This window comes from Oncorhynchus gorbuscha, linkage group LG24 (assembly GCF_021184085.1).
Source record: "Oncorhynchus gorbuscha isolate QuinsamMale2020 ecotype Even-year linkage group LG24, OgorEven_v1.0, whole genome shotgun sequence".
Lineage (NCBI taxonomy): Eukaryota > Metazoa > Chordata > Actinopteri > Salmoniformes > Salmonidae > Oncorhynchus > Oncorhynchus gorbuscha.
The window spans coordinates 18017969-18045013 of record NC_060196.1 but is presented as its reverse complement, the minus strand read 5'-3'; the positions used below and the strand labels follow the sequence as shown (position 1 = coordinate 18045013).

The 27045-nt window shown below is 42.3% G+C and overlaps 2 protein-coding genes across 3 annotated transcripts; one reads left to right on the top strand and one right to left on the bottom strand.

Moving 5' to 3' along the window:
• The first annotated feature begins 527 nt into the window (after nt 1-527).
• LOC124012693 (sodium/hydrogen exchanger 9B2-like) lies at nt 528-19250 on the top strand. 2 transcript variants are annotated; one of them, XM_046326569.1, is made up of 14 exons: nt 571-665; nt 813-908; nt 4879-5209; nt 8570-8768; nt 9412-9582; nt 11045-11187; nt 11599-11726; nt 13348-13523; nt 13995-14101; nt 14308-14457; nt 14959-15067; nt 15234-15370; nt 15863-16046; nt 16835-19250. In XM_046326569.1, the coding sequence occupies exons 3-14, from the start codon at nt 5108-5110 to the stop codon at nt 16891-16893; spliced, it is 1665 nt and encodes a 554-aa protein (XP_046182525.1). In that variant the 5' UTR covers nt 571-665; nt 813-908; nt 4879-5107; the 3' UTR covers nt 16894-19250. The 2 variants fall into 2 exon arrangements, with proteins under 2 accessions (XP_046182526.1, XP_046182525.1); XM_046326570.1 differs by having other exon boundaries at nt 528-908; nt 4814-5209.
• Nucleotides 19251-21619: 2369 nt separating this feature from the next.
• LOC124012695 (CDGSH iron-sulfur domain-containing protein 2A) lies at nt 21620-26121 on the bottom strand. The gene is made up of 3 exons (XM_046326572.1): nt 25880-26121; nt 23271-23485; nt 21620-22753 (listed from the first exon to the last, which is right to left on the bottom strand). Exons 1-3 carry the CDS (start codon nt 25980-25982, stop codon nt 22664-22666), a joined length of 408 nt encoding a protein of 135 aa, XP_046182528.1. The 5' UTR covers nt 25983-26121; the 3' UTR covers nt 21620-22663.
• Between the last annotated feature and the right edge of the window lie 924 nt (nt 26122-27045).

The window sequence follows — 27045 nt, the reverse complement described above, 5'->3', positions numbered from 1 at the left end:
GCTGCTCTGGCCCCCCAATGGTGGAACAAACTCCCTCACGACGCCAGGACAGCGGAGTCAATCACCACCTTCCGGAGACACCTGAAACCCCACCTCTTTAAGGAATACCTAGGATAGGATAAGTAATCCCTCTCACCCCCCCCCTTAAAATATTTAGATGCACTATTGTAAAGTGGCTGTTCCACTGGATGTCATAAGGTGAATGCACCAATTTGTAAGTCGCTCTGGATAAGAGCGTCTGCTAAATGACTTAAATGTAAATGTAAATGTATAGCCCTGTTGGAAAATATAAAGGGACTGTTTGAAAATGTGAAGATTTTTAAATGTTTTAATTAAAAATAAAAATGTGAATTTGGCGTACCCCCGACGGCATTGCGCGTACCCCAGTTTGGGAATACCTGGTTTAGCGTGACACATGGGAGTAAACTAAGGCTGTACCCTACCCAGGGGCGTGGTCACATTTAGCCACGCCTCTCCGTGTGTATTTATCCAGTAAGTAGCCGCTGCTCTCCACGCCTTTCTGTTATTGAGTAACAATTTGTGGATGAGATTACAAAACAATGTCATGCAGTGGAAATTCATATCCGTCTTCGTTGTTTAAATTCGAATTTTGATTGAACGAACAGTATACGGATCCGATCAATAGGTCCAACTACTATTGCTATGTATGTTTATTTTTTAAATTATGTACTTTTTATTTTATATTGTTGCTTAGCCTTGTAGCAGTCAAAAACCTGAATTAAAAACGGTGTGTTACTGTAATAATACACACTGATCTCAACATCCCTCCTGCCCATCATCACGTACTGTAGCAACTCCGTGCAGGAGTGGACATCACTAATCCTGTGGAATCCGTTAGCAGGCACACACAGTTCATACAATGGGCACGGCAGTTATTGCGTTTTGAGGTGAGTGACAAGTCATTGTGACTACTTTATGGTGTGATTTATAAAACAACATTTGGTAGCTATTTTTCTGAAGGTTTGCGCGCGGTAATTCATTGCGGTTTTTGGTAGCTATTTTTCTGAAGGTTTGCGCGCGGTAATTCATTGCGGTTTTAGACCGCCGGGGCATAATAGTTAGCCGTAGTGTTAAGCAGCTATGTTTTAAGCGTCTACCTGAATAAACAATTTTTAAAGGCCGTCGATATGAATCACGTGAATGTAAAGATACGATGAAGCCAACTAGCTAGTGTGTTGCTAATGCGCGAGACCATATGCCATAGGCTTGAGAATAACGTTAGCCAGCTAAAGTAGCTAGGTTCCAAAAGGTGCCATATGGTCTCGCGTTAAACCTAGCATTGATTAGTGTTTTGTTCTTCAAAATTGGATTAACTAACGTCAGTCAGTGTAGTTTACTGGCATAGACAACGTCATATTTTTTGGCGGTATTGGTTCTCATTTTCACTATCCCGATGGCTGATTTGCAATAATGTGTCTGTGTGGTAACTTTGCAGTTTGACGTCGACTCGAGGACGGTTACATGCACACAACAATAGTTCAGACATATGGTTTGTATGCGAAAACGATTTCTAAAACGTATACTTCCCGTTTGTTCGAGCTACCGGTGCTGGCACATGCGCATATCAATTACAGTGCTTGAACGACAATTAAGCGTTAACTTGCCCTAATAATTCCAAAATTTGCTTAGAAAACCCGGTGTTTTAATCGGTGTTTGTTTACTTCGATTTTGACGTTACACCGATTTAAGATGGTCATGGAAACACTTAACGCCATACTCGGCCTTATCCTATAATCTGTTGAATATCAAATTATTCGTGTTAATGAATGTATGAGCGCATGTTTATTTTGATAGGAATATTTTTTTAAAAGCAGAAAATCGCCAATCATGTAGCCTGATTTCAAATGTGTCCATGTAACGTTAAACAGGATTATTAGCAAAATTATTATTCCGGCAAAACATGTAAACGTTTTAAACTAACTATTATATTAATCTGATGATTCACAATAATCGTACTATTGTGTATATAACCGTACTCGGTGAGGCAAGGTAACTCGCGTAAACTAACGTTATGGAATCTCTTTCTATACTGAACAAAAATATAAACACAACATGTAAAGTGTTCCATGTTTCATGAGCTGAAAATAAGGGATTCCATAAATGTTCCATACAAACAAAACGCTTATTTCTCTAAAATGTTGTGAACAAATTTGTTTACGTCCCTGTCAGTGAGCATTTCTCCTGATTTTTAAACAGCATGCTCATTACACAGGTGCACCTTGTGCTGGGGACAATAAAAGGCCTCTGTGCAGGTTTGTCCCACAACACAATGCCACTGATGTCTCAAGTTTTGAGAGGGTGTGCAATTGCCATGCTGACTGTAGGAATATTCACCAGAGCTGTTGCCAGATAATTTAATGTTTGTTTCTCTAACGTAAGCCACCACCAACATCGTTTTAGAGAATTTGTCAGTACGTCCAACCGACCTCGCAACCGCAGACCACGTGTAACCACGCCAGCCCATGACCTCCACATCCAGATTCTTCACCTGTGGTTGCGTAGGTTTCTTTCTGTAATAAAGACCTTTTGTGGGGAAAAACTCATTCGGATTGCCTGGGCCTGTCTCCCCAGTGGGTGGATCTATGCCCACCCATGGCTACGCCCATTCCCAGTCATGTGAACTCCATAGATTAGGGCCTAATGAATTTATTTAAATTGACTGATTTCCTTCTATGAACTGTAACTCAATCAAATCTTTGAAATGTTATATTTTAGTTCAATATAGCTAGCTAGCTTTGACCGGCTGTGGGAGCTAGCTATATATAGTCATATCTTACCTCCTGGCACGTATTCAGATACATCAGGACAACTAGCAAAAGAGCCAGCTCTTTATATTTGAAATACCGCCACACTCAGCTCATAGCTACATTAAATGTAATCACACAATTGTTTTCATGAGACCGCGTGGTATTGATAATCCTCACAAACAAGTGAAGAATCTTGAAGTGTGTGACCAACATCTGTGCCACATCATTCAGTGTGCGCACCGCTACGTTGGCAACATAGATGGTGGTATTTGTGCAAAACTGAAAGCATGACCCACCGCATTTCACCATGGAAAGATGACTGGGAATATGGCTGAATACAAACTGTTGTCATTCCCTCCGCAAGGCAATCGAATTGTATGTAATAGAGACAAAGTGGAGTCGCAATTCAACGGCTCAGACACAGCTGGCTGGTGTGTTTACAGACATATTCAATCTCTCCCTATCTCAGTCATGCTTCAATATTGCCACCATTGTCCCTGTACCCAAGAAGACAAAGGTAACTGAACTAAATTACTATCGCCCCATAGCACTCACTTCTGTCATCATGAAGTGCTTTGAAAGACTATTCAAGGATTATATCATCTCAACCTTACCTGTCACCCTAGACCCACTTCAATTTCCATTTGCGTACCACCCCAATAGGTCCACAGATGATGCAATCGCCTGCACACTGCCCTATCCCATCTGGACAAGAGGAATACCCATGTAAGAATGCTGTTCATTGACTACAGCTCAACATTCAACACCATAGTACCCTCCAAGCTCATCATTAAGCTTGAAGCCCTGGGTCTCTCAACACCGCCCTGTGCAATTGGGTCCTAGACTTTCTGACAGGCCGCCCAGGTTGTGAAGGTAGGAAACATCTCCACTTCACTGATCTTCAACACTGGGGGCCCCACAACGGTGCATGCTCAGCCCCCTTCTGTTCACCCATGGCTGCGTGGCCATGCACATCTCCAACTCAATCATCAAGTTTGCAGACGACACAACAGTGGTAGGCTTGATTACCAACAACGACGAGACGGCCTATAGGGAGGAGGTGAGGGCACTCGGAGTATGGTGTCAGGAAAACAACCTCTAACTCAACGTCAACAAAACAAAGGAAATGATCATGGACTTCAGGAAACGACAGAGGGAGCACCCCCCTATCCATGTCGACAGGACAGCAGTGGAGAAGGTGTAAAGTTTTAAGTTCCTCGGCGTACACATCATGGACAAACTGAAATAGTCCACCTACACAGTGTGGTGAAGAAGGCGCAACGGCGCCTCTTCAACCTCAAGAGGCTGAAGAAATTTGGCTTGTCACCCAAAATCCAGACAAACTTTTACGGATACACAATCGAGAGCATCCTGTCGGGCTGTATCACCGCCTAGTACGGTGATGCTCAAAGTGATGTCACGCCTTCAAATAAAGCTCGACTAATCACCTGATGGATAAGAATGACTTTGGATCTGGTTATCCTATGAAAGGAAGTTCTGCGTGCGGGTAGGCAAGTCTACATGATGAGAATAGTTGTATTTTTTGTCGAACGGCAGTCAAGCACCGATCATCATGTCACCAGAATAAGGCCCTAGATATGTATTGGAAAGCGGCATCAAGCGCATCACTGTGCATTGTCGCCACCCTGTGAAGTTCAAAAAGATCCAACCGTGTTGAACGAACAAATGATCTGTCGGCATTTATAAAATTGTACCGACACTTCCTGTTTCCATCACAGCTGTCACAATGTATTTTTATTCAGTATGACTTTACTCGCATAAAAACTGGGTGGAACGTGTTCATATAAAGTAATCGAACTTCAGCTTGGTTCCGATAAAATGGATACTGCTGTAATTGAAATGCCATTACATTGAATGCCTTTATCATAGGAGAAGGAGAGTGGTGGCAATGTAGCTAATACATAGTATGATTTCTATATGAAGTTATGAATTCATGTGTTGATGCCCTTATTCCCAGTCTCATTCCATACTCATAGCAGAATGCTGAAATGTGAAAACCTCAGTCTTTATTGTCTGTTTTACAGTTACTGTTTACCTTCACCTTTGATTGCTCCTGCATTTGGCTGATTTCCACCTCCTATCTCTTCAGCCGTGTTTGCCTCAAATGCCTCTCTGGCCAATTCCACCAAGCAAACACTCACTCTCACTGCCTTTGACTGATGAAGAGGTGATGACTCACTGAATGGGAGCTAGTGCTGGACAGTCAGACCTTGGGATACAACAGGAACAGAGCAGCAATGCACCGATGGCCAACCCTCCACCGCATTTGCTGTGAGGTTAGAGAAGTGAGGAGGAGAACGTGAACTGTACTAGATGCCATGATGGAGGACGACCAGCCCAAGTCGAAGCCACCTACACCTTCTCCCTTGCTGGACCTAGAACACAGTGACGGAGCCTCGCCAGTAACGAACCATGCAGAGGTATAGTATATCTAGTGCTTTAGCCAAACTGCTAATAGATAGCCTTTACATCATTTAATGATACTGAGTCACTGAATCTATGAGAAATGGCGGACCGGAAGCTTTGGCATAATACTAGTTCCATACATTGATCTAGAATCAGTTTTGAAGGCATTAGTTTACATTTTCTATTGGCAGTGTACTGTGCACTCATTTTGTTTTATGCATTGATGGGGTCAATTATTTATGGGAAAAGATAAGTAAAATCGTTGCTGACGTTTTGTTAGGTCATTTGAAATATACCTCAAGATGTACCCTACCAGCAGATTTTTCCCATTACTTTTGCCAGCCTCTTGTGAGCCTCTTGTGAGTGTGGTATAAGTTGGAACAGCCTTTTTCATGACACTAACTGTTCTCATTGTGGCACACTCTTTGTAGTAAAAGTCTGTATCTACTCTTTATGATAAGCATGAGAACTATTACTTACTGGGAACACAGTAGTGTTTTGTTAGTATGACTAACCTCTTTGTCAACAATGAAGAACCACTTAACATAGGTGTGTCAAAGAAATGGAGGCAAAAAAGCCAGTAGCGTTGGCATTTGCTCCAGTACCGCTCTTATTAGAGGTCAACCGATTAATCGGAATGGCCGATTTCATTCTGGCCGATTTTCAAGTTTTCATAACAATCGGAAATCTGTATTTTTGGGCACCAATTTGGCAGATTAAAAAAAATAAACTGTTAATTTTTTAAACACTTTTATTTAATCTTTATTTAACCAGGCAAGTCAGTTAAGAACACATTCTTATTTTCAATGACGGCCTAGGAACGGTGGGTTAACTGCCTCGTTCAGGGGCAGAATGACAGATTTTTACCTTGTCAGCTCGGGGGATTCAATCTTGCAACGTTGCGGTTAACTAGTCCAACGCTCTAACCACCTGCCTTTCATTGCACTCCACGAGGAGACTGCCTGTTACGCGAATGCAGTAAGCCAAGGTAAGTTGCTAGCTAGCATTAAACTTATCTTATAAAAAAACAATCAATCATAATCACTATATATGCCATTTAGCAGACGCTTTTATCCAAAGCGACTTACAGTCATGTGTGCATACATTCTACGTATGGGTGGTCCCGGGAATCGAACCCACTACCCTGGCGTTACAAGCACCATGCTTTACCAACTGAGCTACAGAACCGTGTAGCCTCACTAGTTAACTGCACATGGTTGATGATATTATTAGTTTATCTAGCGTGTCCTGCGTTGCATATAATCGATGTGGTGCATATCGTCGTTCCAATGTGTACCTAACCACAATGCCTTTCTTAAAATCAATGCACAGAATTATATATTTTTAAACCTGCATATTTAGCTAAAAGAAATCCAGGTTAGCAGGCAATATTAACCAGGTAAAATGGTGTCACTTCTCTTGCGTTCTTTGCACACAGAGTCCGTGTATATGCAACCGTTTGGGCCGCCTAATTTGCCAGAATTTTACGTAATTATGACATTAAATTGAAGGTTGTGCAGTGTAACAGGAATATTTAGACTTATGGATGCCACCCGTTAGATAAAATACGGAACGGTTCCGTATTTCACTGAAATAAACGTCTTGTTTTCGAGATGATAGCTTCCGGATTCTACCATATTAAAGACCTAAGGCTCGTATTTCTGTGTGTTATCATGTTATAACTAAGTCTATGATTTGATGGAGCAGTCGGACTGAGCGATGGTAGGCACCAGCAGACTTGTAAGCATTCATTCAAACAGCACTTTCGTGCGTTTGCCAGCAGCTGTTTATGACTTCAAGCCTATCAACTCCCGAGATTAGGCTGGCGTAACCGATGTGAAATGGCTAGCTAGTTAGCGGGGTGCGCGCTAATAGCGTTTCAAACGTCACTCGCTCTGAGACTTGGAGTAGTTGTTCCCCTTGCTCTGCAAGGGCCGCGGCTTTTGTGGGGCAATGGGTAACGCTGCTTCGAGGGTGGCTGTTGTCGATGTGTTCCTGGTTCGAGCCCAGGTAGGAGCGAGGAGAGGGACGGAAGCTATACTGTTACACTGGCAATACTAAAGTGCCTATAAGAACATCCAATAGTCAAAGGTTAATGAAATACAAATGGTATAGACAGAAATAGTCCTATAGTTCCTATAATAACTACAACTTAAAATGTTTTACCTGGGAATATTGAAGACTCATGTTAAAAGGAACCACCAGCTTTCATATGTTCTCATGTTCTGAGCAAGGAACTTAAACGTTAGCTTTCTTACATGGCACATATTGCACTTTTACTTTCTTCTCCCACAATTTGTTTTTGAATTATTTAAACCAAATTGAACATGTTTCATTATATATTTGAAGCTAAATTGAATTTATTGATGTATTATATTAAGTTAAAATAAGTGTTCATTCAGTATTGTTGTAATTGTCATTATTACAAATCAGCTTTTTTTGGTCCTCCAATAATCGGTATTGGCGTTGAAAAATCATAATCGGCCGACCTCTAATTCTTATCAACTTTCAATTGTTAGGCGAGGCTACACTAAACAAGTTCCTGACACCACAATCATTCTCTCTTGAAAGAATGCAAAAATTTCATCTCGCAAAGCTAAAGCTACAATATACAACTTTTTGGGCGACCTGTCCAAATTCGCATGGAAATGTTAGTTATAGATCAGTCATTCTAATTGAAAGCAAGAGCTGTTCTCTTTGCACTATTTCAATGCTTCCGTTAAGTTTGTTTTTGCATCTTTTGGTTTTGTACACCAGCTGAAAAAAACAATATATTTGGTTATTGAAAATATATTTCAGAGGTTTAAATGGTACAAGGATTCTCTACTTCGAGTGGCGCAGCGGTTTAAGGCACTGCATCTCAGTGCAAGAGGCGCCACTACAGTCCCTGTTTCGATTCCAGGCTGTATCACAACCTGCCATGATTAGGAGTCCCATAGAGCGGCGCACAATTGGCCCAGCGTCGTCCGAGTTTGGCTTGTGTAGGCCAGAATTTGTTCTCAATTGACTTGCCTAGTTAAATAAAGGTTACACATACACTATACATTGCTTGTTTTGTTACATAAACTGAAATTAAGCGATCTATTCGAATTTGAGCATATTGCACCTTTTAACGGGGATCAGAGTACGATGGGGTCGTAAGGATGCTTTTTGGAAGCAAGTTTTGGAAAAACATCGAAGTGTCCCTTCGTGTCAAGTGTCTCTTTGGCAAAAAAGTAACAAATATCCAATAAGGGTGTTCCTTTTTCAGAAGCTTGTATTGAAATGTCATTTTTGTAGTAAGAAAGTTTAATTAAAAAGTATGACTACTGACACATTTTCATTTGGAGCTAAGACCCTTTTCCTCTACGTCTCTGCCCCCCCTCCCCTGGTAGTTCCTGGGTGTGAACCAGATTCAGGTGGTGGTGCGCCGGAGCTCCACCCCCCAAGTCACGGAGGAGACCTACTTCATCCCCCGTAACCCGGTGGTGGATGCGGGCACCAACACCGACCCCCCGATCATCTGCTGTGGCAGGCTCCGCCGGGAATGCCCCTGCCCGCCCCGAGGCCTCCTGTCCTCCCTCATCACCAAGGGTGGGCACCAGCATAGAAATAGGCCACTCTAATATTGTGTCTCTATGCTGGTGCCCATAGAATCGAATTCTACTTCTAAGGACACCAGAATAGAGATACAATATTTGCCTAATGAACCTTCATAACGCTACAATGTGCTGATAATGCCATTGTGGTCTGTGTTTTATTTAATTCTGGGCACCGGGGGGGGGGGGCTAATGCTACCGTAGAAATGTTACCTTGGTGACATTGCTATGGGATCAGGGGTTGGCATCTTGTAGTGTTTTGTGCTTGGGCGAGTGGAAAATGGAGAGAGCGGGTAATATGTTAGGATGGAGTTTGTAGAACCAGTGTGTGTCAATAAAGGCAACAAAGGTCCTCTAGAATTGCTGATTTTTATCCAGTGCATGCTGTTGAACAGTGCCACAGTTATACCCTGAGGCATTTATATAGCACAATGGAGTAGATTTACAGATGGACTAAGGCACTACCCACTGTCCCTGATGTACTGAAATATACAAGTTAACATTTAGGCTTAGTAGTAGACCTTTGAATCCATTATACCTTGCAAATCAAGTACAGCACATGTGATTTTATTTGGCAGGTGAAAGGCAAAAACTGCTAACTGGCCACGTACTGACTTCTGACCTCTCCTCCCTCCCAGTCCTCATTGCGTTAGTGCTGTTTGGCGTGGTGTGGTCCATCACAGAGAAGGAGTGTCTGCCGGGGGGGAACCTGTTCGGCATCACCGTGCTCTTCATCTGTTCCGTCACCGGGGGCAAACTGGTGGGCCTCATACATCTGCCCAAATTGCCTCCCTTTCCCCCGTTACTGGGTAGGTAATGCGAATGGAGAGAGAGAGTGTGTGTGTGTGTGTGTGTGTGTGTGTGTGTGTGTGTGTGTGTGTGTGTGTGTGTGTATATATGTGTTTGTGTGTTCCGGTTACTAGTCCAACGCTCTAACCACTAGGCTACCCTGCCGCCCCTAGTAACAGTCAGAGACGCCATCTTTTTCTTTGTCTTTGATATGGGAGTGGTGGCCTGGCTGCTGGTAATATATATCTGCTGTTATCGTAGATGGAACACACACTGAAATGGGGACTTACTATAATAAGCCCACATTCAGATTAAACACACCCACTCACTACATTTAGCATGCACTTACTTGTCCCCTCACTACTGCTCTTTACTATACATGTCAAATGGGGCTGTTTTAGTTGCATGTAACATGGTCAAACAGTCTTTTCTTATTCTGTCTGGCTTTGCCAACACTGCTACTTTGTGTGTAGTACGTCATACATTACTACCATACCTAGGCAGTGGCGTGAGTTTATATCCCACCTTATTCCATTTCTAACCAAATGAACAACCTTGTTGACTTAGACTGATAGGGAGTGAATTCAAATCTATTTGCATTTCTTAACACAATATAGAGACTTGGTTGAGACACGGCGCAGCTTTGACCAAAGTCTTGATGCCGGTAACCACATGACAAGTCCTGTAGTTAGACCCCTATAATAAGACAGTGGCCACTCGTTCAGCCCACAAGGAGATAGTCAGACGTTTTAGATTCACAACCTGCTCCTCACTTTCAACAGTCCAGAAAGGAGATTGTAGATAATAAATAAGTGTTTTGTGGGTCTTTTGATTTGCCATCTTTGTCGGATAGACACTACACTAACGATCAGAGGCCACTCCCATAGTTCAGAAGTAAAGTCCTGAATGTTGGATGTACATCTTTGATAGTTAATGTCTCTCCAACCCCTGTTTTTCTTTGTGTAAACCCAGAGAAACTCTGTTTCCCAGTTCAAAGTCCCCGTTTCATTGTTTGAACTGAACAGACTTTTTTTTGGCCTACGTTGCCTCAAATCCACACAACCCTGGCGTTGGCTAATGCCAGTCTCTTACCAACTGAACCACACAGGACCACATTGATCTTTCTGACCTTCAAAAGGCAATTCAATTTCATACAGTAGATTAAAGACTCCAATGTTTGCATTATCCCTACTTGGAAATGTTTTTCCTTTACTCCCAAAAGACTCCTATGCCTAGAAGCCTTTGATATCTTAAACCAATTGATCTTCAACTTTTTTAATATTCAGTTCCATACAAGGTGTATTTCTTGGCATTTGAATATCTTAGCCTGAAGTTTTCTGTTTTAACTCTTTAAAAAACATGGTTGTCTTCAGAACAAGTCCAAAGAAGTCCAAAGAATAACACCATGTTTTTTTTATAAAAGTATTATTTTTATCATACTATTATATTAAAGTTATCATTGTTTTCTGTCATTCTCTACAGGTATGCTATTGACTGGCTTCCTGCTGCGTAATATCCCCGTGGTAGCGGACGCCGTGTCCATTGACATCCGATGGTCTGCCTCCCTGAGGAACATTGCCCTCGCTGTCATCCTGGCCCGAGCAGGCCTGGGATTGGACGGCTCGGTATGTCAATCAAACACTCATCTCTCTCTCCATAGGCCGACGCTTTTAGTGTTTAGTACTTGTCTTTTATTATTTAAGTTCCTGTGAAGGAAACATCCCCTCAAACTATATATGTGTATATCTTTTTCATTAGTTCACTGTTGATACAGTCCCAAAATGTTTTGCATTTCAGCAGTTAAGTTTTCATGACTTTCAGGAAGCAAAGTGTCACTTGCCACGTCGTCATGGCGCAAAGTACATCGTATGATGCAAAACTCATCATCGTCATCATCATCATCATGATGATGTAGCAATTGACACTTTGCTTCCTATTTCTTCAAAACTTCACTGCAGACATGCAAAACTGTATCCACAATGGACTAATGCAATGTGGATTTTTCCATTAATGTGTGTGTACATGTGTGTTCCCAGGCTCTGAAGAAGCTGAGTATGGTGTGTGCGCGCGTGGGTATGGGACCCTGCGTCATCGAGGCCTGCACCGTCGCCATCGTCTCCCACTTCCTCATGGGCTTGCCCTGGATCTGGGGATTCATCCTAGGGTAAACTCTCTTTCTCTGTCTCGTTTTGTCTCTCTCTTTCTCTCTCGATCTCTCTTCGCTGTCGCTCTGTCGTCCTCTCTGAGCCTTCTACTTCTCAATCCCATTCAGTATTCTGCCTCCCGATGCATTTGTAAAGCTAAAGGGCTACCTAACACCGCTTGCATTCCAATAAGACTGGTGTAGAGTATTTGGCAGCTACCTCACCATGAACACTTGAAGTATCATTTATTCCAGGGCTCTCTAATCCTGTCCCTGGAAGGAGTTCACTCCAACCCTAATCTAGTGCACCTGATTCTAATAATTAGCTCTAACCAGGTTAGTTCTAACTGGGGTTGCAGCAAAAACCGACAGGATGGTTAGCCCTCGATGAACAGGATTGGAGACCCCGCCTTTATACATTTTCATTTCATCCTGACACTTAGCCCTTTGCTCTCTTTCTTTCTCTCTCCTCTCTTTCTCGCTCTCTCCCTCTCTTTTGCTATATCTCTGTCTTCTCTATTTCTCTCGTCCTCGCTCCTCTTGCTCTCTCTCTTGTCCTCTCCACTTTTATGGTCTCTCACTCTGATCTGTCCATCATTCTATTCATCCATCCCTCTAAATATACTACATGACCAAAAGTGTGTGGAAACCTGTTCATCGAACATCTCATTCCAAAATCATGGGCATTAATATGGAGTTGGTCCCCCCTTTACTGCTATAACAGCCTCCACTCTTCTAGGAAGGCTTTCAACTTGAAGTTGGAACATTGCTGCGGGGACTTGCTTACATTCAGCCACGAGCATTAGTGCGGTTGGGCACTGATGAGCTTTACACCACACCAGCCGATGCTTGGGATTGTGCATGGTGATCTTAGGCTTGTGTGCAGCTACTCGGCCAAGGGAATTCATTTCATGAAGCTCCAGACGAACAGTTCTTGTGCTGATGACAGGTGATTTTTTTTCCCACACTACGTGCTTCAGCACTCGGCAGTTCCGTTCTGTGAGCTGGTGTGGCCTACCACTTCACGGCTGAGTCGTTGTTGCTCCTAGACATTGCCAACAGCACTTACAGTTGCCCGGGGCAGCTCTAGCAGGGCAGAAATGTGATGATCTGCCACACTTCAGTAGGGCCATTCTACTGCCAATGTTTGTCTATGGAATATTGCATGGCTGTGTGCTTGATTTGATACACCTGTCAGCATTGGGTGTGGCTGAAATGGCCAAATCCACTCATTTGAAGGGATGTCCACATATAGTGTATATCTCAAACTAATCCCTATTAGTAAAGCTGCATCATTAAACACTTTCTTTACTCATTGTATTCTCCCCTCCCCGGTCCCTTCTAGGTTTGTGATGTCTTCAAATCAATCAATCAATCAATCAAATGTGTTATTTTTATTTAGAGCCCTTTTTTTACATCAACAGTTGTCAAAGTGCTTTTACAGTAACCCGACCTTTGAAAGCATCTTCCACGGGCCCACATTATATGATGAACTCTCATAGTGCGTCTCCTCTCCTGTAGGTTTGTACTGTTACTTCAGAGGTCGTTCTTCAGCCTGGAAACCCAAACTCACCCATTCTGGCAACCCAAACCTGATGAATATGATGATTAACCCTCACTTTGGCTCTCCCGTCTCTTGTAGATTTGTGCTGGGAGCTGTGTCCCCGGCCGTGGTGGTTCCCTCCATGCTGCTGCTGCAGAAGGACGGCTACGGCTTGGAGCAGGGCATCCCTACCCTCCTCATGGCCGCCGGCAGCTTCGACGACATCCTGGCCATCACCGGCTTCACCACCTGCATGGGCATGGCCTTCGCCACCGGTAGGGATCCAATTAGTCGGGAGCATGTTGATTTGTGCCTCTGCTCTGAGCCAATGATGAGAGGAGACCAGTAGAAAAAAATAGAACTTTATTATCTGTTTTTGTTGCAACGTTACTAGAGATCTTCCTGCAATCCGTGCCGGATCCAATAGATGGCACCCTCACACTTCGGGAATCAAACCTACGAACCATGTTGCAAGCGCCATGCTTTACCAACTGAGCTTACACAGGACCATTTCGTATGAGCTATTACGGTGTCTTCCTCTGTATTGCATGATTTGTATTATTGACTTCCCGCTGCATACTGCGTCCCTAATGGCATCCCATTCCCTATAGAGTGAACTATTTTTGACCAGGGTCCACATAGGACTCGGGACAAAAGTAGTCCACTCTATAAGTAACATTTGGGACGATCCCATCTGTTTTGATATTAACTTCATATGTTTTGTTGTGCTGTGTCTCCCTCTGCAGGCTCCATGTGGTACAACCTGCTGAGAGGTATACTGGAGGTGGGAGGGGGAATGGTAGCTGGGGTACTGCTGGGATTTCTGCTGCGCTATTTTCCCAGCAAAGACCAAGTAGGAATCTCCATCGAAAGCACTTAGCTTTTAGTCTAGGAGTAGGCCAGGTCTAGGAAACTGGCTTGTAGAGTTGACCTATAACTGAGCTCAGTTTTCTCAGTAGCGTTTCCCTTTCTCAGTAATGTTAGTCCAGGGACATAGTCCTTGTTTGGGAAACTTTATTAATGCGTCCTTTCTTCCTTCTCTCGCTCTCTCTCCTGTAGGACAACGTCGTGATGAAGCGCTCATTCCTGCTGCTGGGCCTGTCGGTGTTTGCCGTGTTCGGCAGCAACGTGGCCGGCTTCCCCGGCTCAGGGGGCCTCTGCACCCTGGTCCTTGCCTTCCTGGCTGGCCTGGGCTGGAGAAGGTCAAAGGTCAGTCAACGACCCCATCCCGTGCCGACCCCCTCACTCAACCCTCCACACATCTTCTAGCTAGGCACTTACTCTCTCACCCAACACCCAAATGCCCCTCTAGCCCTTACCTCTAACACAGTGGACTAAACTAAAGCATCGGATAGCAGCTGGACAGCTTGAACGTTCCAGTGTAGCACAAACTGTTGTCTTAAGACACAGTGGGACCCTTCCAGTCAGTATACAGAGGCCCAATCCTAAATATACAGTCACCGAGTCACATCTACTAGATTCTCTAGTAGAGAAACAAAGTTGTGAAGTCTTGGTGTTTGCTGAACTCTCTCTGTAGTCTGGTTTGTGTCTGGTAAGTGTTAACAAAAACTCTTTTTTTTTTTAATCACTTGTCTTGATCGAGCTTCTCAAACCCTTCCATTTGACTACTTTCACAAATTGTGTTTGAAAACGTCAGTAATTTGAGAAACCGTAACGTGTGTGTCTGACTGACTCTGTGTTTGTGTGCAGGTCCCTGTGGAGGACATAGTGGGTATTGCCTGGGAAGTGTTCCAGCCACTGCTCTTTGGCCTGATCGGGGCTGAGATCCAGATCTCACAGCTGGACAAAAACACTGTCGGTGAGAACACAAACACACGCATAAACACACAGTCAGTAAGAACACACACACCACATATACCTTTATACCCCGCTCTTTGGAGATCTTCTATCAGGTGTGTTTTCCTACTTCAACCTGAGTAAAGTGTTTATCATTCTACCCCCTATTCCCTTCCCTGTCCCACCAGGCCTGGGCATAGGCTCACTGGCCATTGGTCTGCTGGTGCGTGTTCTCTTTACCTTCGTCTGTGTGCTGTGTGCCGGCTTCAACTTCAAAGAGAAGCTCTTCATCGCTCTGGCCTGGCTACCCAAAGCCACCGTACAGGTACTTAACGTTAAACAGGAACCAAGGTGGCCTGGAGTGGTCTAAGCCGCTACCTGTGGAGCACACGTACGATTTACCTCTGCCAGCACGGGCTCGAATCCAGCTTACTGCTCTTTCAGCACTCTCCTACCTTTCATCTCTCTATTTAAAAAATCAAAAACAAGAACAAGATTCTAAGGCTACAATTTTCCTGACACAATAAAAGGTTTCAACAAGCAAAATAACCATAGCATTTGAATATTGTAACTAACTTGTGATTGCAACACGTTTTTGTCTGTAACAATATTAGTATTGTGAGTAAAAAATAAAAAATTGCACACTGGTGCTGCTCTGCATGAGAAGGGGAAGGGTTTGGGGAAAATCTGTCATCATTCCCAACATCAGCGTTAAGTTTGACTTGAGCTTTCCAATAAATTGTAGGTGCTTTAACTCCCAATGTTTACGGTAACGTGGCCAATGTGTCGATCTCCTCCCTTCCTCTTTTCTCCCCAGGCGGCCATCGGCTCCACAGCGCTGGACATGGCCCGCATCAAGCAGGATACAGAGCTGAAGAAGTACGGCATGGACGTGCTGACAGTGGCCGTGCTCTCCATCCTGCTCACCGCCCCCATAGGGGCCCTGGTCATCGGACTCATGGGACCTCGCCTGCTGCAGAAACCAAAGAACCCTGCCTGGGGTGAGAACGCACAAACACATTGTCTGCATAAATGCACAGACCGAAGTGTACACACACACACAGTAATAGGAAGGACTGCCTCACCATCTGTGTTTTTAAAATCGAAGCGCACACAAAATCCCACAACTACTACTAACCTTGCTTGAGTGACAGCTGTCATCCTCCACATGACATAAATGGTGACCTTATACAGCACATTATGGTTTTAACCTCCACTCCTATTATACACCATTGTGCTTTTTGTTTTTAAACCAGCTTGTCATAGCTTTGTCCACACAGCATAGGGAAGGAAGCGTGCTTATGAAAAGCAGTGTCTCTTTATGACGGAGATTATCTTTATTTGGAAAACCTGGAATCCAAACTGTTCTGCTTTTGTTTCAACATTGTTGACAGTGGTGAAACAGAGCTTATCAGTCAGAATCTCAGGCTAATAAAGAGAAGCCGTGGGTTGGAGAATGATTTGCATTGTGGCTTCAGGTAGTCTTTTGTTTCCTGCGTCATGCTTCGTCTCAGCCCTGTCACCAAACAATGGTGGCTTTTTTTGCTCTTCAGGTTTGCAGGGAGATTTTTTTTATGACTACACTGTGTGTCCTGGTGAAACGTGTTACCTGCCCATCGCTGTGTCTCAGACTACACTCACTGAGACATTTTCCATGTTGACCATTTGGCCTATAGTCATATTTTGTTTATACTCAGAGGCACTTCAGTTACACACACACACACACACACACACACGGTAAAAGCCATTTTAATAAATTATTTTCTACCCTTTTTCCTTGGATATGCAGAGCGGGAGCAAAGCGGAACTATGACCGAGTCCCCAATCACCTACGAGAGTACCCTCTGATACCAAACCAACGTCGGTGGTGGGAACCAGGAAGAACACTTCACTGAGGAAATGACATGGATGGATCGTAGAGAAAATGGTGGCACTTCAAAGGTGCATCTAAATGGCATCCTATTCTAGTGTAAGCAATCCTTCTCACCCCCCCCCCCCCCTAAAAGATTTAGATGCACTATTGTAAAGTGGCTGTTCCACTGGATGTCATAAGGTGAATGCACCAATTTGTAAGTCGCTCTGGATAAGAGCGTCTGCTAAATGACTTAAATGTAATGTAAATGTAAAAATGCCACCCTATTCCCTTGAAAGTGCTGTACTGTATTGAGAACAGGGTTCCTATTTCAGACTCTTGTGACACCCAGGATATTGCCTTTCGGACAGTGGGGTTTTCAGAGGGCCTCTGCCACTTCATCTGTGTTATCTGTCCTTGGTGTGTTTGACACCCTGCCATGTTTATTTATATCTCCCTTGAGGGTAGTTTTTAGGCCTCAGGGGAGATATAAATAAACATGGCTGCCACTCAACCAACAAGCCACGATATCCAAGCATTCTGCACTATACTATAACGTTACAATGGCTTAAAATTCAGTAATGCCACTACTAAAATTATACCCGATCATTAAAAGTTGTTTGAAGAGCGGAGCCACTGGAATTGAATGTGTTTGACATTGACCATCAGGCATATGTTGTGTGTTCATTATCACACAACATACAGTCGTACACTGTATGTACGGCCTCACAATTTTTTGTTGTTGTTGTCCTTAGGCCTTATGCATCAATTTACCAGCTGTTGATGTTGTATTCTGTGTGAATGTAATGTATTTGAGAAGTGTGTTGTACTGTGGTTTGATACAGAGAAAATATTATATATAGCGATGGACGGTTGTTGCTAGCTAGACGCAGGACAAAGGCAAGACATTTTTATTTATTGTACGTTTCCAATTAAGCAATATTCAAATCATGTGTGTACTAAATGTGAACGTCACAAAAGAACATGAATAATATGGGCCCCTAGCTGAGATATATTTAAGACTTTAATGCAAAATCAGTGTAGCTCAGGTAATAGCATCACATTCTGAGCAATATAACTGTAAAATCAATGTTTTTAAGAAAAGACTGCCAAAATGGTCTGTTTTTTTTGTTCTAATTATTCAGTATTTATAGTTTTGATTCCATAGAGTTAATTATGCAGTTGATTTAGTTTTTCATTTTTGTTACGTTTTATATGGACTCTTGAAAGGGTCATTTGTAGTGTATCATACCATGTAAAAGTCCTGTATAGCTTTTGAAACTTGAACTTCAAAAAGCTCAATGCCAATTTGATCTGTTACACAAACTAATTCCATTATAATTTGCTCCGGAGAGCATATAAACATATAAAAAGTAATATATATAAAAAGTCTAGCTCAGCCAGAATATTATACCCGGAAATGATATATTCATACCAGAAAGGATTTGATATTGAGAGAGACATGTCTGCAATGTCCCTTTTAACGAAGGTGGTAGTCTTTTGACACTGTGTAAGAGAACATGAAGGACACCTTCCTAATATTGAGATGCATCCCTTCCTTGTTCCCCTCAGAACAGCCTCAATTTGTCTGGACGTGGACTCTACAAGGTGTCAAAGTGTTCTACAGGGATGCTGGCCCATGTTGGCTCCAATGCTTCCTACAGTTGTATCAAGATGGCTGGAATGTCCAGCACTCAAAGGACATTGTTGATACACGCGGGGAAACTGTTGAGTGAAAAACCCTTCAGCATTGCAGTTCTTGACACAAACCGTACACTTTTCAAAGGCAATTCACCCTCTGAATGGCACATACGGTGCATTCAGAAAGTATTCAAACCCTTACTTTCCTATATTATGTTATTTTACAGCCTTATAAAGTTGATTCAATCAAAAATCCTCAATCTACACTCAATCCACACAACCCCATAATGACTGAAACGGGTTGAAACATTTGTGCAAATTTATTAAAAATTAAACTTATTTACGTAAGTATTAGGACCTGTAAGAATATTTTGAAGATAAATGTACAACACAGGACTAAAGGTCAAGAGGGAATTAACGATCAATGGAAATAGTGGGTTTTCTGTAATAGGGCATTAATGATCAATGGGTCAGAGACATGGGAGGAATTTGTCTATACGTTGTCTGAAACAGGGTACTTGTTATTTGGCCATTGGCCTAGTTTTATTGCAAGGAATTCTAATTGGTCAACCACAGGCTAGGGTTAGGTTATAAATTACATCCTGTCACTTGGTTCTGTGGAGAGAATCACTGAGGACAGGGAAGAATGAACATCTGCCTCAGCATAACATCTATGATTTGTCCTCTTTGAATAAACCTATTTTTCTCTGCCTGATTTGCTTTGGGGTCTGTGTTATCGAAGCATAACATCAACTGCTAACAGACCCTTTGCTATGAGACTTGAGCTAAGGCGCATTCTGTTTCCATTGATCATCCTTGAGATGTTTCTACAACTTGATTGGAGTCCACCTGTGTTAAATCCAATTGATTTGGAGAGGCACACACCTGTCTATATGGAAAGTCCCACAGCTGACAGTGCATGTCAGAGCAAAAACCAAGCCATGAGGTCAAAGGAATTGTCCGTAGAGCTCCAAGACACAATTGTGTCGAGACACAGATCTGGTGATGGGTACAAAAAATGTCTGCAGCATTGAAGGTCAACAAGAAGTGGCCACAGTGGCCTCCATAATTTTTAAATGAAAGACGTTTGGAATCAACAAGACTCCTAGAGCTTGCCACCTAGCTATACTGAGCAATCGGGGGAGAAGGGCCTTGGTCAGGGTGGTGACCAAGAACCCAATGGTCCCTCTGACAGAGCTCTTCTGTGGAGATGCGAGAACCATCTCTGCAGCACTCCACCAATCAGGCCTTATGGTAGAGTGGCCAAGCAGAAGCAACATCACAGTAAAAGGCACATGACAGCCCGCTTGGAGTTTTCCAAAAGAGACCTAAAGAACTCTGACCATGAGAAACAAGATTATCTGGTCTGATGAAACCAAAATTGAACTCTTTGGCCTGAATGCCAAGCATCACATCTGGCGGAAACCTGGCACCATCCCTACGGGGATGCGTGGTGGTGGCAGCATCATTCTGTGGGTGTTTTTCAGCGGCAGGGACTGGGAGACTAGTAAGGATCGAGGGAAAGATGAACAGAGCAAAGTACAGAGATCCTTGATGAAAACCTGCTCCAGATTGCTCAGGACCTCAGACTGGGACCTCAGAAGGTTCACCTTCCAACAGGAGAACAACCCTAAGCACACAGCCAAGACAATGCAGGAGTGGCTTCAGGACAAGTCCCCGCCAGAGCCCGGACTTGAACGTGATCGAACATCTCGGGAGAGACCTGAAAATAGCTGTGCAGTAATGCTCCCCATCCAACCTGACAAGACTTGAGAGGATCTGCAGAGAAGCATGGGAGAAACCCCCCGAATACAGGTGTGCCAAGCTTGTAGCGTCATACCCAAGAAGACTCAATACTGTAACCGCTACCAAAGATGCTTCAACAAATTACTGAGTAAAGGGTCTGAATACTTATGTAAATATTGATATTTCAATTTTATTTTTTATGTTCGAATCTTAAAACCTGTTTTTTGCTTTGTCATTTGGGAGTATTTTGTGTAGATTGGGGGGGGGGGTTTAATCCATTTTAGAATAAGGCTGTAACGTAACAAAATGTGGACTGAATACAAGGAGTCTAAATACCTTCCGGATGCACACAATCCACATCTCAAGGCTTAAAAATCCTCCTTTAACCTGTCTCCTCCCCTTTATCTACAGTACACTGATTGAAGTGGATTTAACAAGCGACATCAATAAGGAATCACAGCTTTCACCTGGTCAGTCTGTCATGGAAGGAGCAGGTGTCCTTAATGTTATTTTTAAGTAAAGGAGAGCCACACACTCTAGGAGCTCAGATGCAAAAAATATTTATGTCCAACATTGACAGACAAGCGGTCTTATACCCTGATGAAGACAGCTTGTCTGTCGAAACGTTGGACATAAATATTTTTTGCATCTGAGCGGCTCTCCTTTATTTTAAGTGTTCTACTCCACTAGCCAGCATCTCGCCTAAATAGGTGTTTCTTTCACCTCTAGATTGTCCTTAATGTTAACACTCAGCGTAGAAGCTACATTTTATTTGACTTTTATTTAACTAGGCAAGTCAGTTAAGAACAAATTATAATTTTCAACGATGGCCTAGGAACGGTGGGTCAACGGTTTTATTCAGGAGCAGAACGACATGTTTGTTTTTTTACCTTATCGGCTCAGGTATCCGATCTTGCAACCTTTCAGTTACCAGTCCAACGCTCTAACCACTAGGCTACCCTGCAGCCCCACACGTATTGTAGTCGCCATGTTTTTGTTGTGTGTTAGAGGTGAGCAAAGATCTTATCTTTAATGTAGTGATATTTTATTATAAAGGGTCAGATTTTCCTATCACCATCAGAAAGCACAGGTCGGGTCCTAGCGTCAATGTTTTGGAATGGAAAACAGATGCAAATAGTAACTGGTGCTGCACAGGTTATATGTTGGAGTATGAAAACACCACCCAATAGTTGTCAACATTTTTGTTCAGACATAACCCATGGAAAATATGTGTCAAATGATTGTAAATCACTTGTCTAAACAGTTCCCAAAACTTCAAGGCCTACCTGTTTCTTCTTGCCATTTGACAACACTAATTTTCTGAAACAAAGTAACTCAGGTCAATTTTCTTTTATTTTACAAAAGTATGCAGGCGGGCACAGTTTGCCTAAATTCCAGTAAAACATGAAAAATACAGATCTATGTACTGTAATTGGTCATTAACGTAAGGATCAGTAACCAAAGGAGCAGATCCCTTCTTCAAATCTTATGTTGTTGAATGAATTAGGAAATATTTGCATGACATTGTCTGAATGCAAAGGAAATTGGACAACTGACATGTTTGATACTGTAAAGGCAAAAAAAATTGAATTACTTAAATATTTTGGTGTAGAAAAATAAGGGTTCATTGTTTCTTGAGGGGGGAGGAGTGAAATTAAGATGTTCTGAAATGTCTTAAGATCTTCAGTTTTGAATACGAGGACACAGTATAGTATGAACACAGAATTAAGGCATGTTTTATAAGGTTATGAACAAAGAGAAATGGCAGGGGGAAATCCTGTAAGTGTTTTTGTATGCAAGTGAAAGAGTTCAAGCTTACAGTAGTTCGGACAGTAATGTTTTTCTTTCAACCTAACAAAATATAATACCACCCGAAATAGCAAGTTGCTAGCCTAATTGCAATCGTGATTGAAGTTCAAATTCCCCTCAATGTGGTCCCAATAGTTTGGAACCGAGCAGCGCTACCAAGGAGACCAAGGTTAGCTGTTGTTTCTAACGATAGAGTGAGAGATAGCCGGGCTGGAAAATGGCCACTGTACAAAAACTTGTCAGGAGACAATAAGAGGGAGTGGTGATAACATAAAACCTTTCAAACCTTCTCAGTTATTGCCCACTATTGGCAAGTTCAAATAAATAGGATTCACAAAAGTGTTGATGGTAAAAATCTTTGAGGAGTTAAGGAGTCACCAACATTTCTCCAGCATATCATTACTAAAAGCAAAGTATGCGCCACATTTCTTTTAACCAAAAAAAAAGACAAATTGGCAGAGTGCAAAAGGCCATGCCCTAAAATACAGACAAAAAAAAATACATTGATTTTTAAAGTAACTAAAGACAGAAGGGAATAAAGATGACTCCCCTTACAGTGTTAAAGATGGATTATAATATCTTCTTCTTGAGTATGAGAGGCCCCACGTTGTCTCCAGTCAACTCGTTGTGCTTTATGTGTGATTTGTCACAAACAGGAAACTGCAACAGGAAACAACTTAATATTAGCTGATAGACATAGTACGAGGAATTGCTTATAGATAGGAGAACTAGAGCCCCCCCCTGCATAGTTGACCATTTATTTAGTCTTATTGCTTCCCCTTGGCCTCAAAAGACCATGAGAATGGAAAAAGAAACTGCTGACATCCGCATAAATTGCAGAGGTTAGAAGACCACTAGCTATAGCAAGTCTTTGCGTCTAACATGATCTAAAATCAATCTCAAGCCAAGCCCCCCATCCAATTTCCTTGGCCCCAACGCATAAAGGCTGATCAGGGCCTGTATTCAAAAAGCGTCTCAGAGTAGAAATGCGATCTAGGATTTAGGTTCCCCCTGTCCATATAGTCTTATTCATGATCTGTCTGGCAACATTGATCCTCAGCACTCCTACTGAGAGACTTTGTGAATATTTATTTAACAAGGCAATATGGGTGCCGAAATGACTAAGAAGGTGTAGTGTTAGCAATAACCATTCTACTCTACTTCTAGTCCAATTTACCGTTTTGGAGCGCCAACAGCGGCAGTAGCAGACGTTTGTTCTCTTCAAGTCCTCAATATCGATCTCGTTGACCACTTTGGGGTTCTCCTTCTGGATCTTCAGGTTGATCAGGCTGTCCTTCTGCTTCTTCTTCTTGGGCAGGAAGGGCCTGATGGTGAGGTAGCCCAGCAGGGCCAAGATTCCCAGGAGAGGCAGCAACCGGAGCCAGTCAGAGACTGGGAACACACACAATCAACACACACACACACACACAGATGTTGGATCTCCTCAAATTGTTCCATCCCTGCGGTTCCCATAAGATTCTGCCTGGGGTGTCCGGTATCAGTGTCCGATGCTATGACGCCTATGGCACCTTTGAGGGCTGTGTATTTGAATCTCACGGCAATCAAATGAAATGGCTTTTGATTAAAAAGAAGGGTGCCTAATGGGAGAATGTTGATCTCATTATACGATTTATCTCTAATTCAAAAGGCAAATGTAAAAACACCATCAAATCCGAACAAATAATAAAATAATTGAATGAGGCGCTCATCCTTGAAGCTGCTAGACTGAATTTGGCAGTACGGAGGCATCGTTTACACAGGCATCCAATTCTGATATTTTTTTCAATAATCACATCCGATCTTTCACATCAGATCTTTTTCAGAGCTGATCTGATTGGTCAACAATTAGTGAAAAAATACCAGAATTAGTCTGCTTGTGTAAACACAGCCTTATATATATATTTTTCCACTATTTGGTCTTTTGACAGTCTAAACACAGCCATAGTGTCTTTAGATTCCTGCAGGGACATTTCACTTGACTCCCATCTTTTCCTGAGAGTGAAAACATTAAAATGACAAATATAATATAGGCCTGGAAAAAACCTCAGTACTTATGCTACCGACTTCAGGCAATTTATAACTTCAAAGCTACATAGCAATGAAATGAACTATAATTGAGCTTCCATTGCCATGCCAATTATTCCAGTCGCTTCATGTTCATGCATCTCCTATAGATTTGCTAGCGAAGACTTATTAAATCAATGTTTACAACGTCAATGATTCTCAGTATGGAGCACCTCAGGGCAATGGGAGAAACCATAATTTACCACTACTGCTTTCCAGACCTGGTTTCAAATCCTATTTGAATTCATTTCAAATATTGTCTGTGCTTGATTGAGCATGACTGGCTTAAATGGACAAATAGAATAGTCCTAAAACTGCATACCCCTCCCATCTGGCAATCCAGACAGAATTAGGGAAAACACTAAAAGCATTTGAAAGATTTGGAAATATTACTTGAACCCGGGTCTGCTGTTTTCCTTAGCAAGGGGCATGTAATCTCCACACTCAAGGATATCTGGTATGAAGGCCCAACTCAGAACCCCAGCCACTAGTTTAGGGCTATTTTTAGGTCCCAAATTTGACACTTTCCTACAGGGGTGCATTCAGCGTTCACTTAAGCGTTTCTTCAAGTTGTCAAAGCTTGAAACCACTAAGAGGTCCCATAGCTCATTTAAAGCCAACACTTACAGTGGGTTTGTCATAGTACTTAAATTCAAGGCATAACTTTTCAATGTTGTGCACTGACAGCTACTGTCGTCAGACCTTTTTTTTCTCTCTCACAACTACTCAGAAAAGCTAGTGTGTGAGCCTCGTTCAGGTGTAGGGTGAGAGGAATCTGTTCTCTATTGAGGAATCACGCCGTCCTAGATTTACACTGCTCTATGGGAATACTGTGAGAGCGTATTTAGGGTTTTGCAGTTAAGGCAAAGGAAAGGTTTGTAGACGCACTGTTTAGTGACATCAAATTATATTAGCAAGCAGTTTCAAAGGGAACTTCTATAAAGTCTTGTTCAGTGAGTCTGATTAGCCTACATGTGACTGGTCGGTAACATTTTACTTGAAGCAGCTTCTCAAGTGGTTCCCTCTTTTTTAGGTGACTTTCAGAAGCTAGACACTTTTGCTTCATTGACTGACTGGTCTCAATGTGCCTGCCTGCCATGAGAGCAAGAATCATCACTGCTAATAACATATACTTTGCTCATGTCAAGCAATGAGCTCCATCAACTGAAGCTTGGAGATGGTTGCTTATGCACACGGGAGTATGTCAAACACACATCACTGTAGCCTGTATATCAAAGTATAAAACAGCCTCCACTTGGATTTTAATTTGTACATCTATTTTGTTGTAGCCTCATGTTTCATATGCTTGGAATAACATGGTTTAGTTCCCTTCCATAGCCAAGAGAGGAAATGTGCTATATACAAACGAAATATTTGTTTGCCTACTCCTACCGTACAGTACACTTGATACAATGTTTCCACTCTGAGTCTGATACGTTTGCTTGTACGGTTACAATGTATCTCAAAGTAGTGCACTGTTAAACTACCCTTCAATGTTCAATCAACTTGACTTGAGCCAAGTAAGGAACTTTATTCAATATGAAGTGGATTAGCACTTTAACAGCCACGCAGAAAACCCCGACAATCTATAATACATTTGAAGAAAAAAACACATTAAAACTGGCGAACTACTGTGGCTAATCTTGTAGGCGTGCGTGCATGCATGGGGACAAGCTTTTCTGTCTTTCCTGTTTTCACCATTGCAACATTGTAACCATTTACCTGTTAACCTCGCAAATCCTCCAATCGTTTCGGGAAGGGGGAGCTTCTTGAGGTAGGCTGGAAGCTGGATTTTTATGATCCTTGAAATCGTTTCTAAAACCATCTTGAATGAAACTATAGGCAGGTTTTAGTTTGAGCTGGATATTTCCTGAGGTCCGTTTGCGTCATTACGCTATCTTAGAAGCTCAAGTCTTGACCGGTGCGTAAAAATTGTCCGTGCAATAGAAATAAATAGAGAAGATGCGTAGATGTGTTGGTGAATAGACGCAATTGCGGAAGATGACGTTAAAACATGTAGCCAATGAACGTTGGCAGAGTTGGTGTCATCTGATTGGACAGTTTATAATGAAGCAAATACATAGAAAGTAGCTAATTTAAGCAAACGTGTAATTACTAAGCAAACGTGTAAATGTTTGTATACTCATAATTTAACTCATATAATAATAATTTGATTAGAACTTCAAGAGGAAATTAAACAGGCTGGGATGTATCTATTTGCATAGTCATCCAGTCTGTGTATTTGTGTGTGTGTGTGTGTGATGTGGGTAGTTGGCTACAAATGGGATCCACTTAAAGGTTAAGGGGCAATTTAAATCATATATCTATGTCTTAGGCATCATTCATAATCTCAAATGATTTCAGTTTAAAATATGGCTTTTTCTCTCTCCATAGGACAAAATGGTTTGCCCTTGTCTCCTCCGTCATGCAATCTGTGGTGATCTAAAAACACAGAAGAGGTGAAGTCTTTGTGAATGAGGATGTGTTCAGAGAATTTGCTTACGCCTGTCAAATTATTTCAACTTACCTTTGATGAATGGAAGGACTATTGTAATGCACAGAGGAAAAGCATGCATCCCGTTGTACTTTCCATATCCAGTTGATATTTATTTCCTCATGAATCCCCCCCAAAATATAAACTTAACATGTTATGTGTTGGTCCCATGTCTCATAAGGTGAAATAAAATATCTCAGAAACTTTCCATAAGCACAAAAAAGCTTATTTCTCCCAAATGTTGTGTAGCATATCAAGAAGCTGATTAAAGAGCATGATCATTGTGCTGGGGAAAATAAAAGTTTTGAGAGATTGTGCAATTGGCATGCTGACTGCAGGAATGTCCACCAGAGATGTTGCCAAATAATTGGATGTTAATTTATATACCATAAGA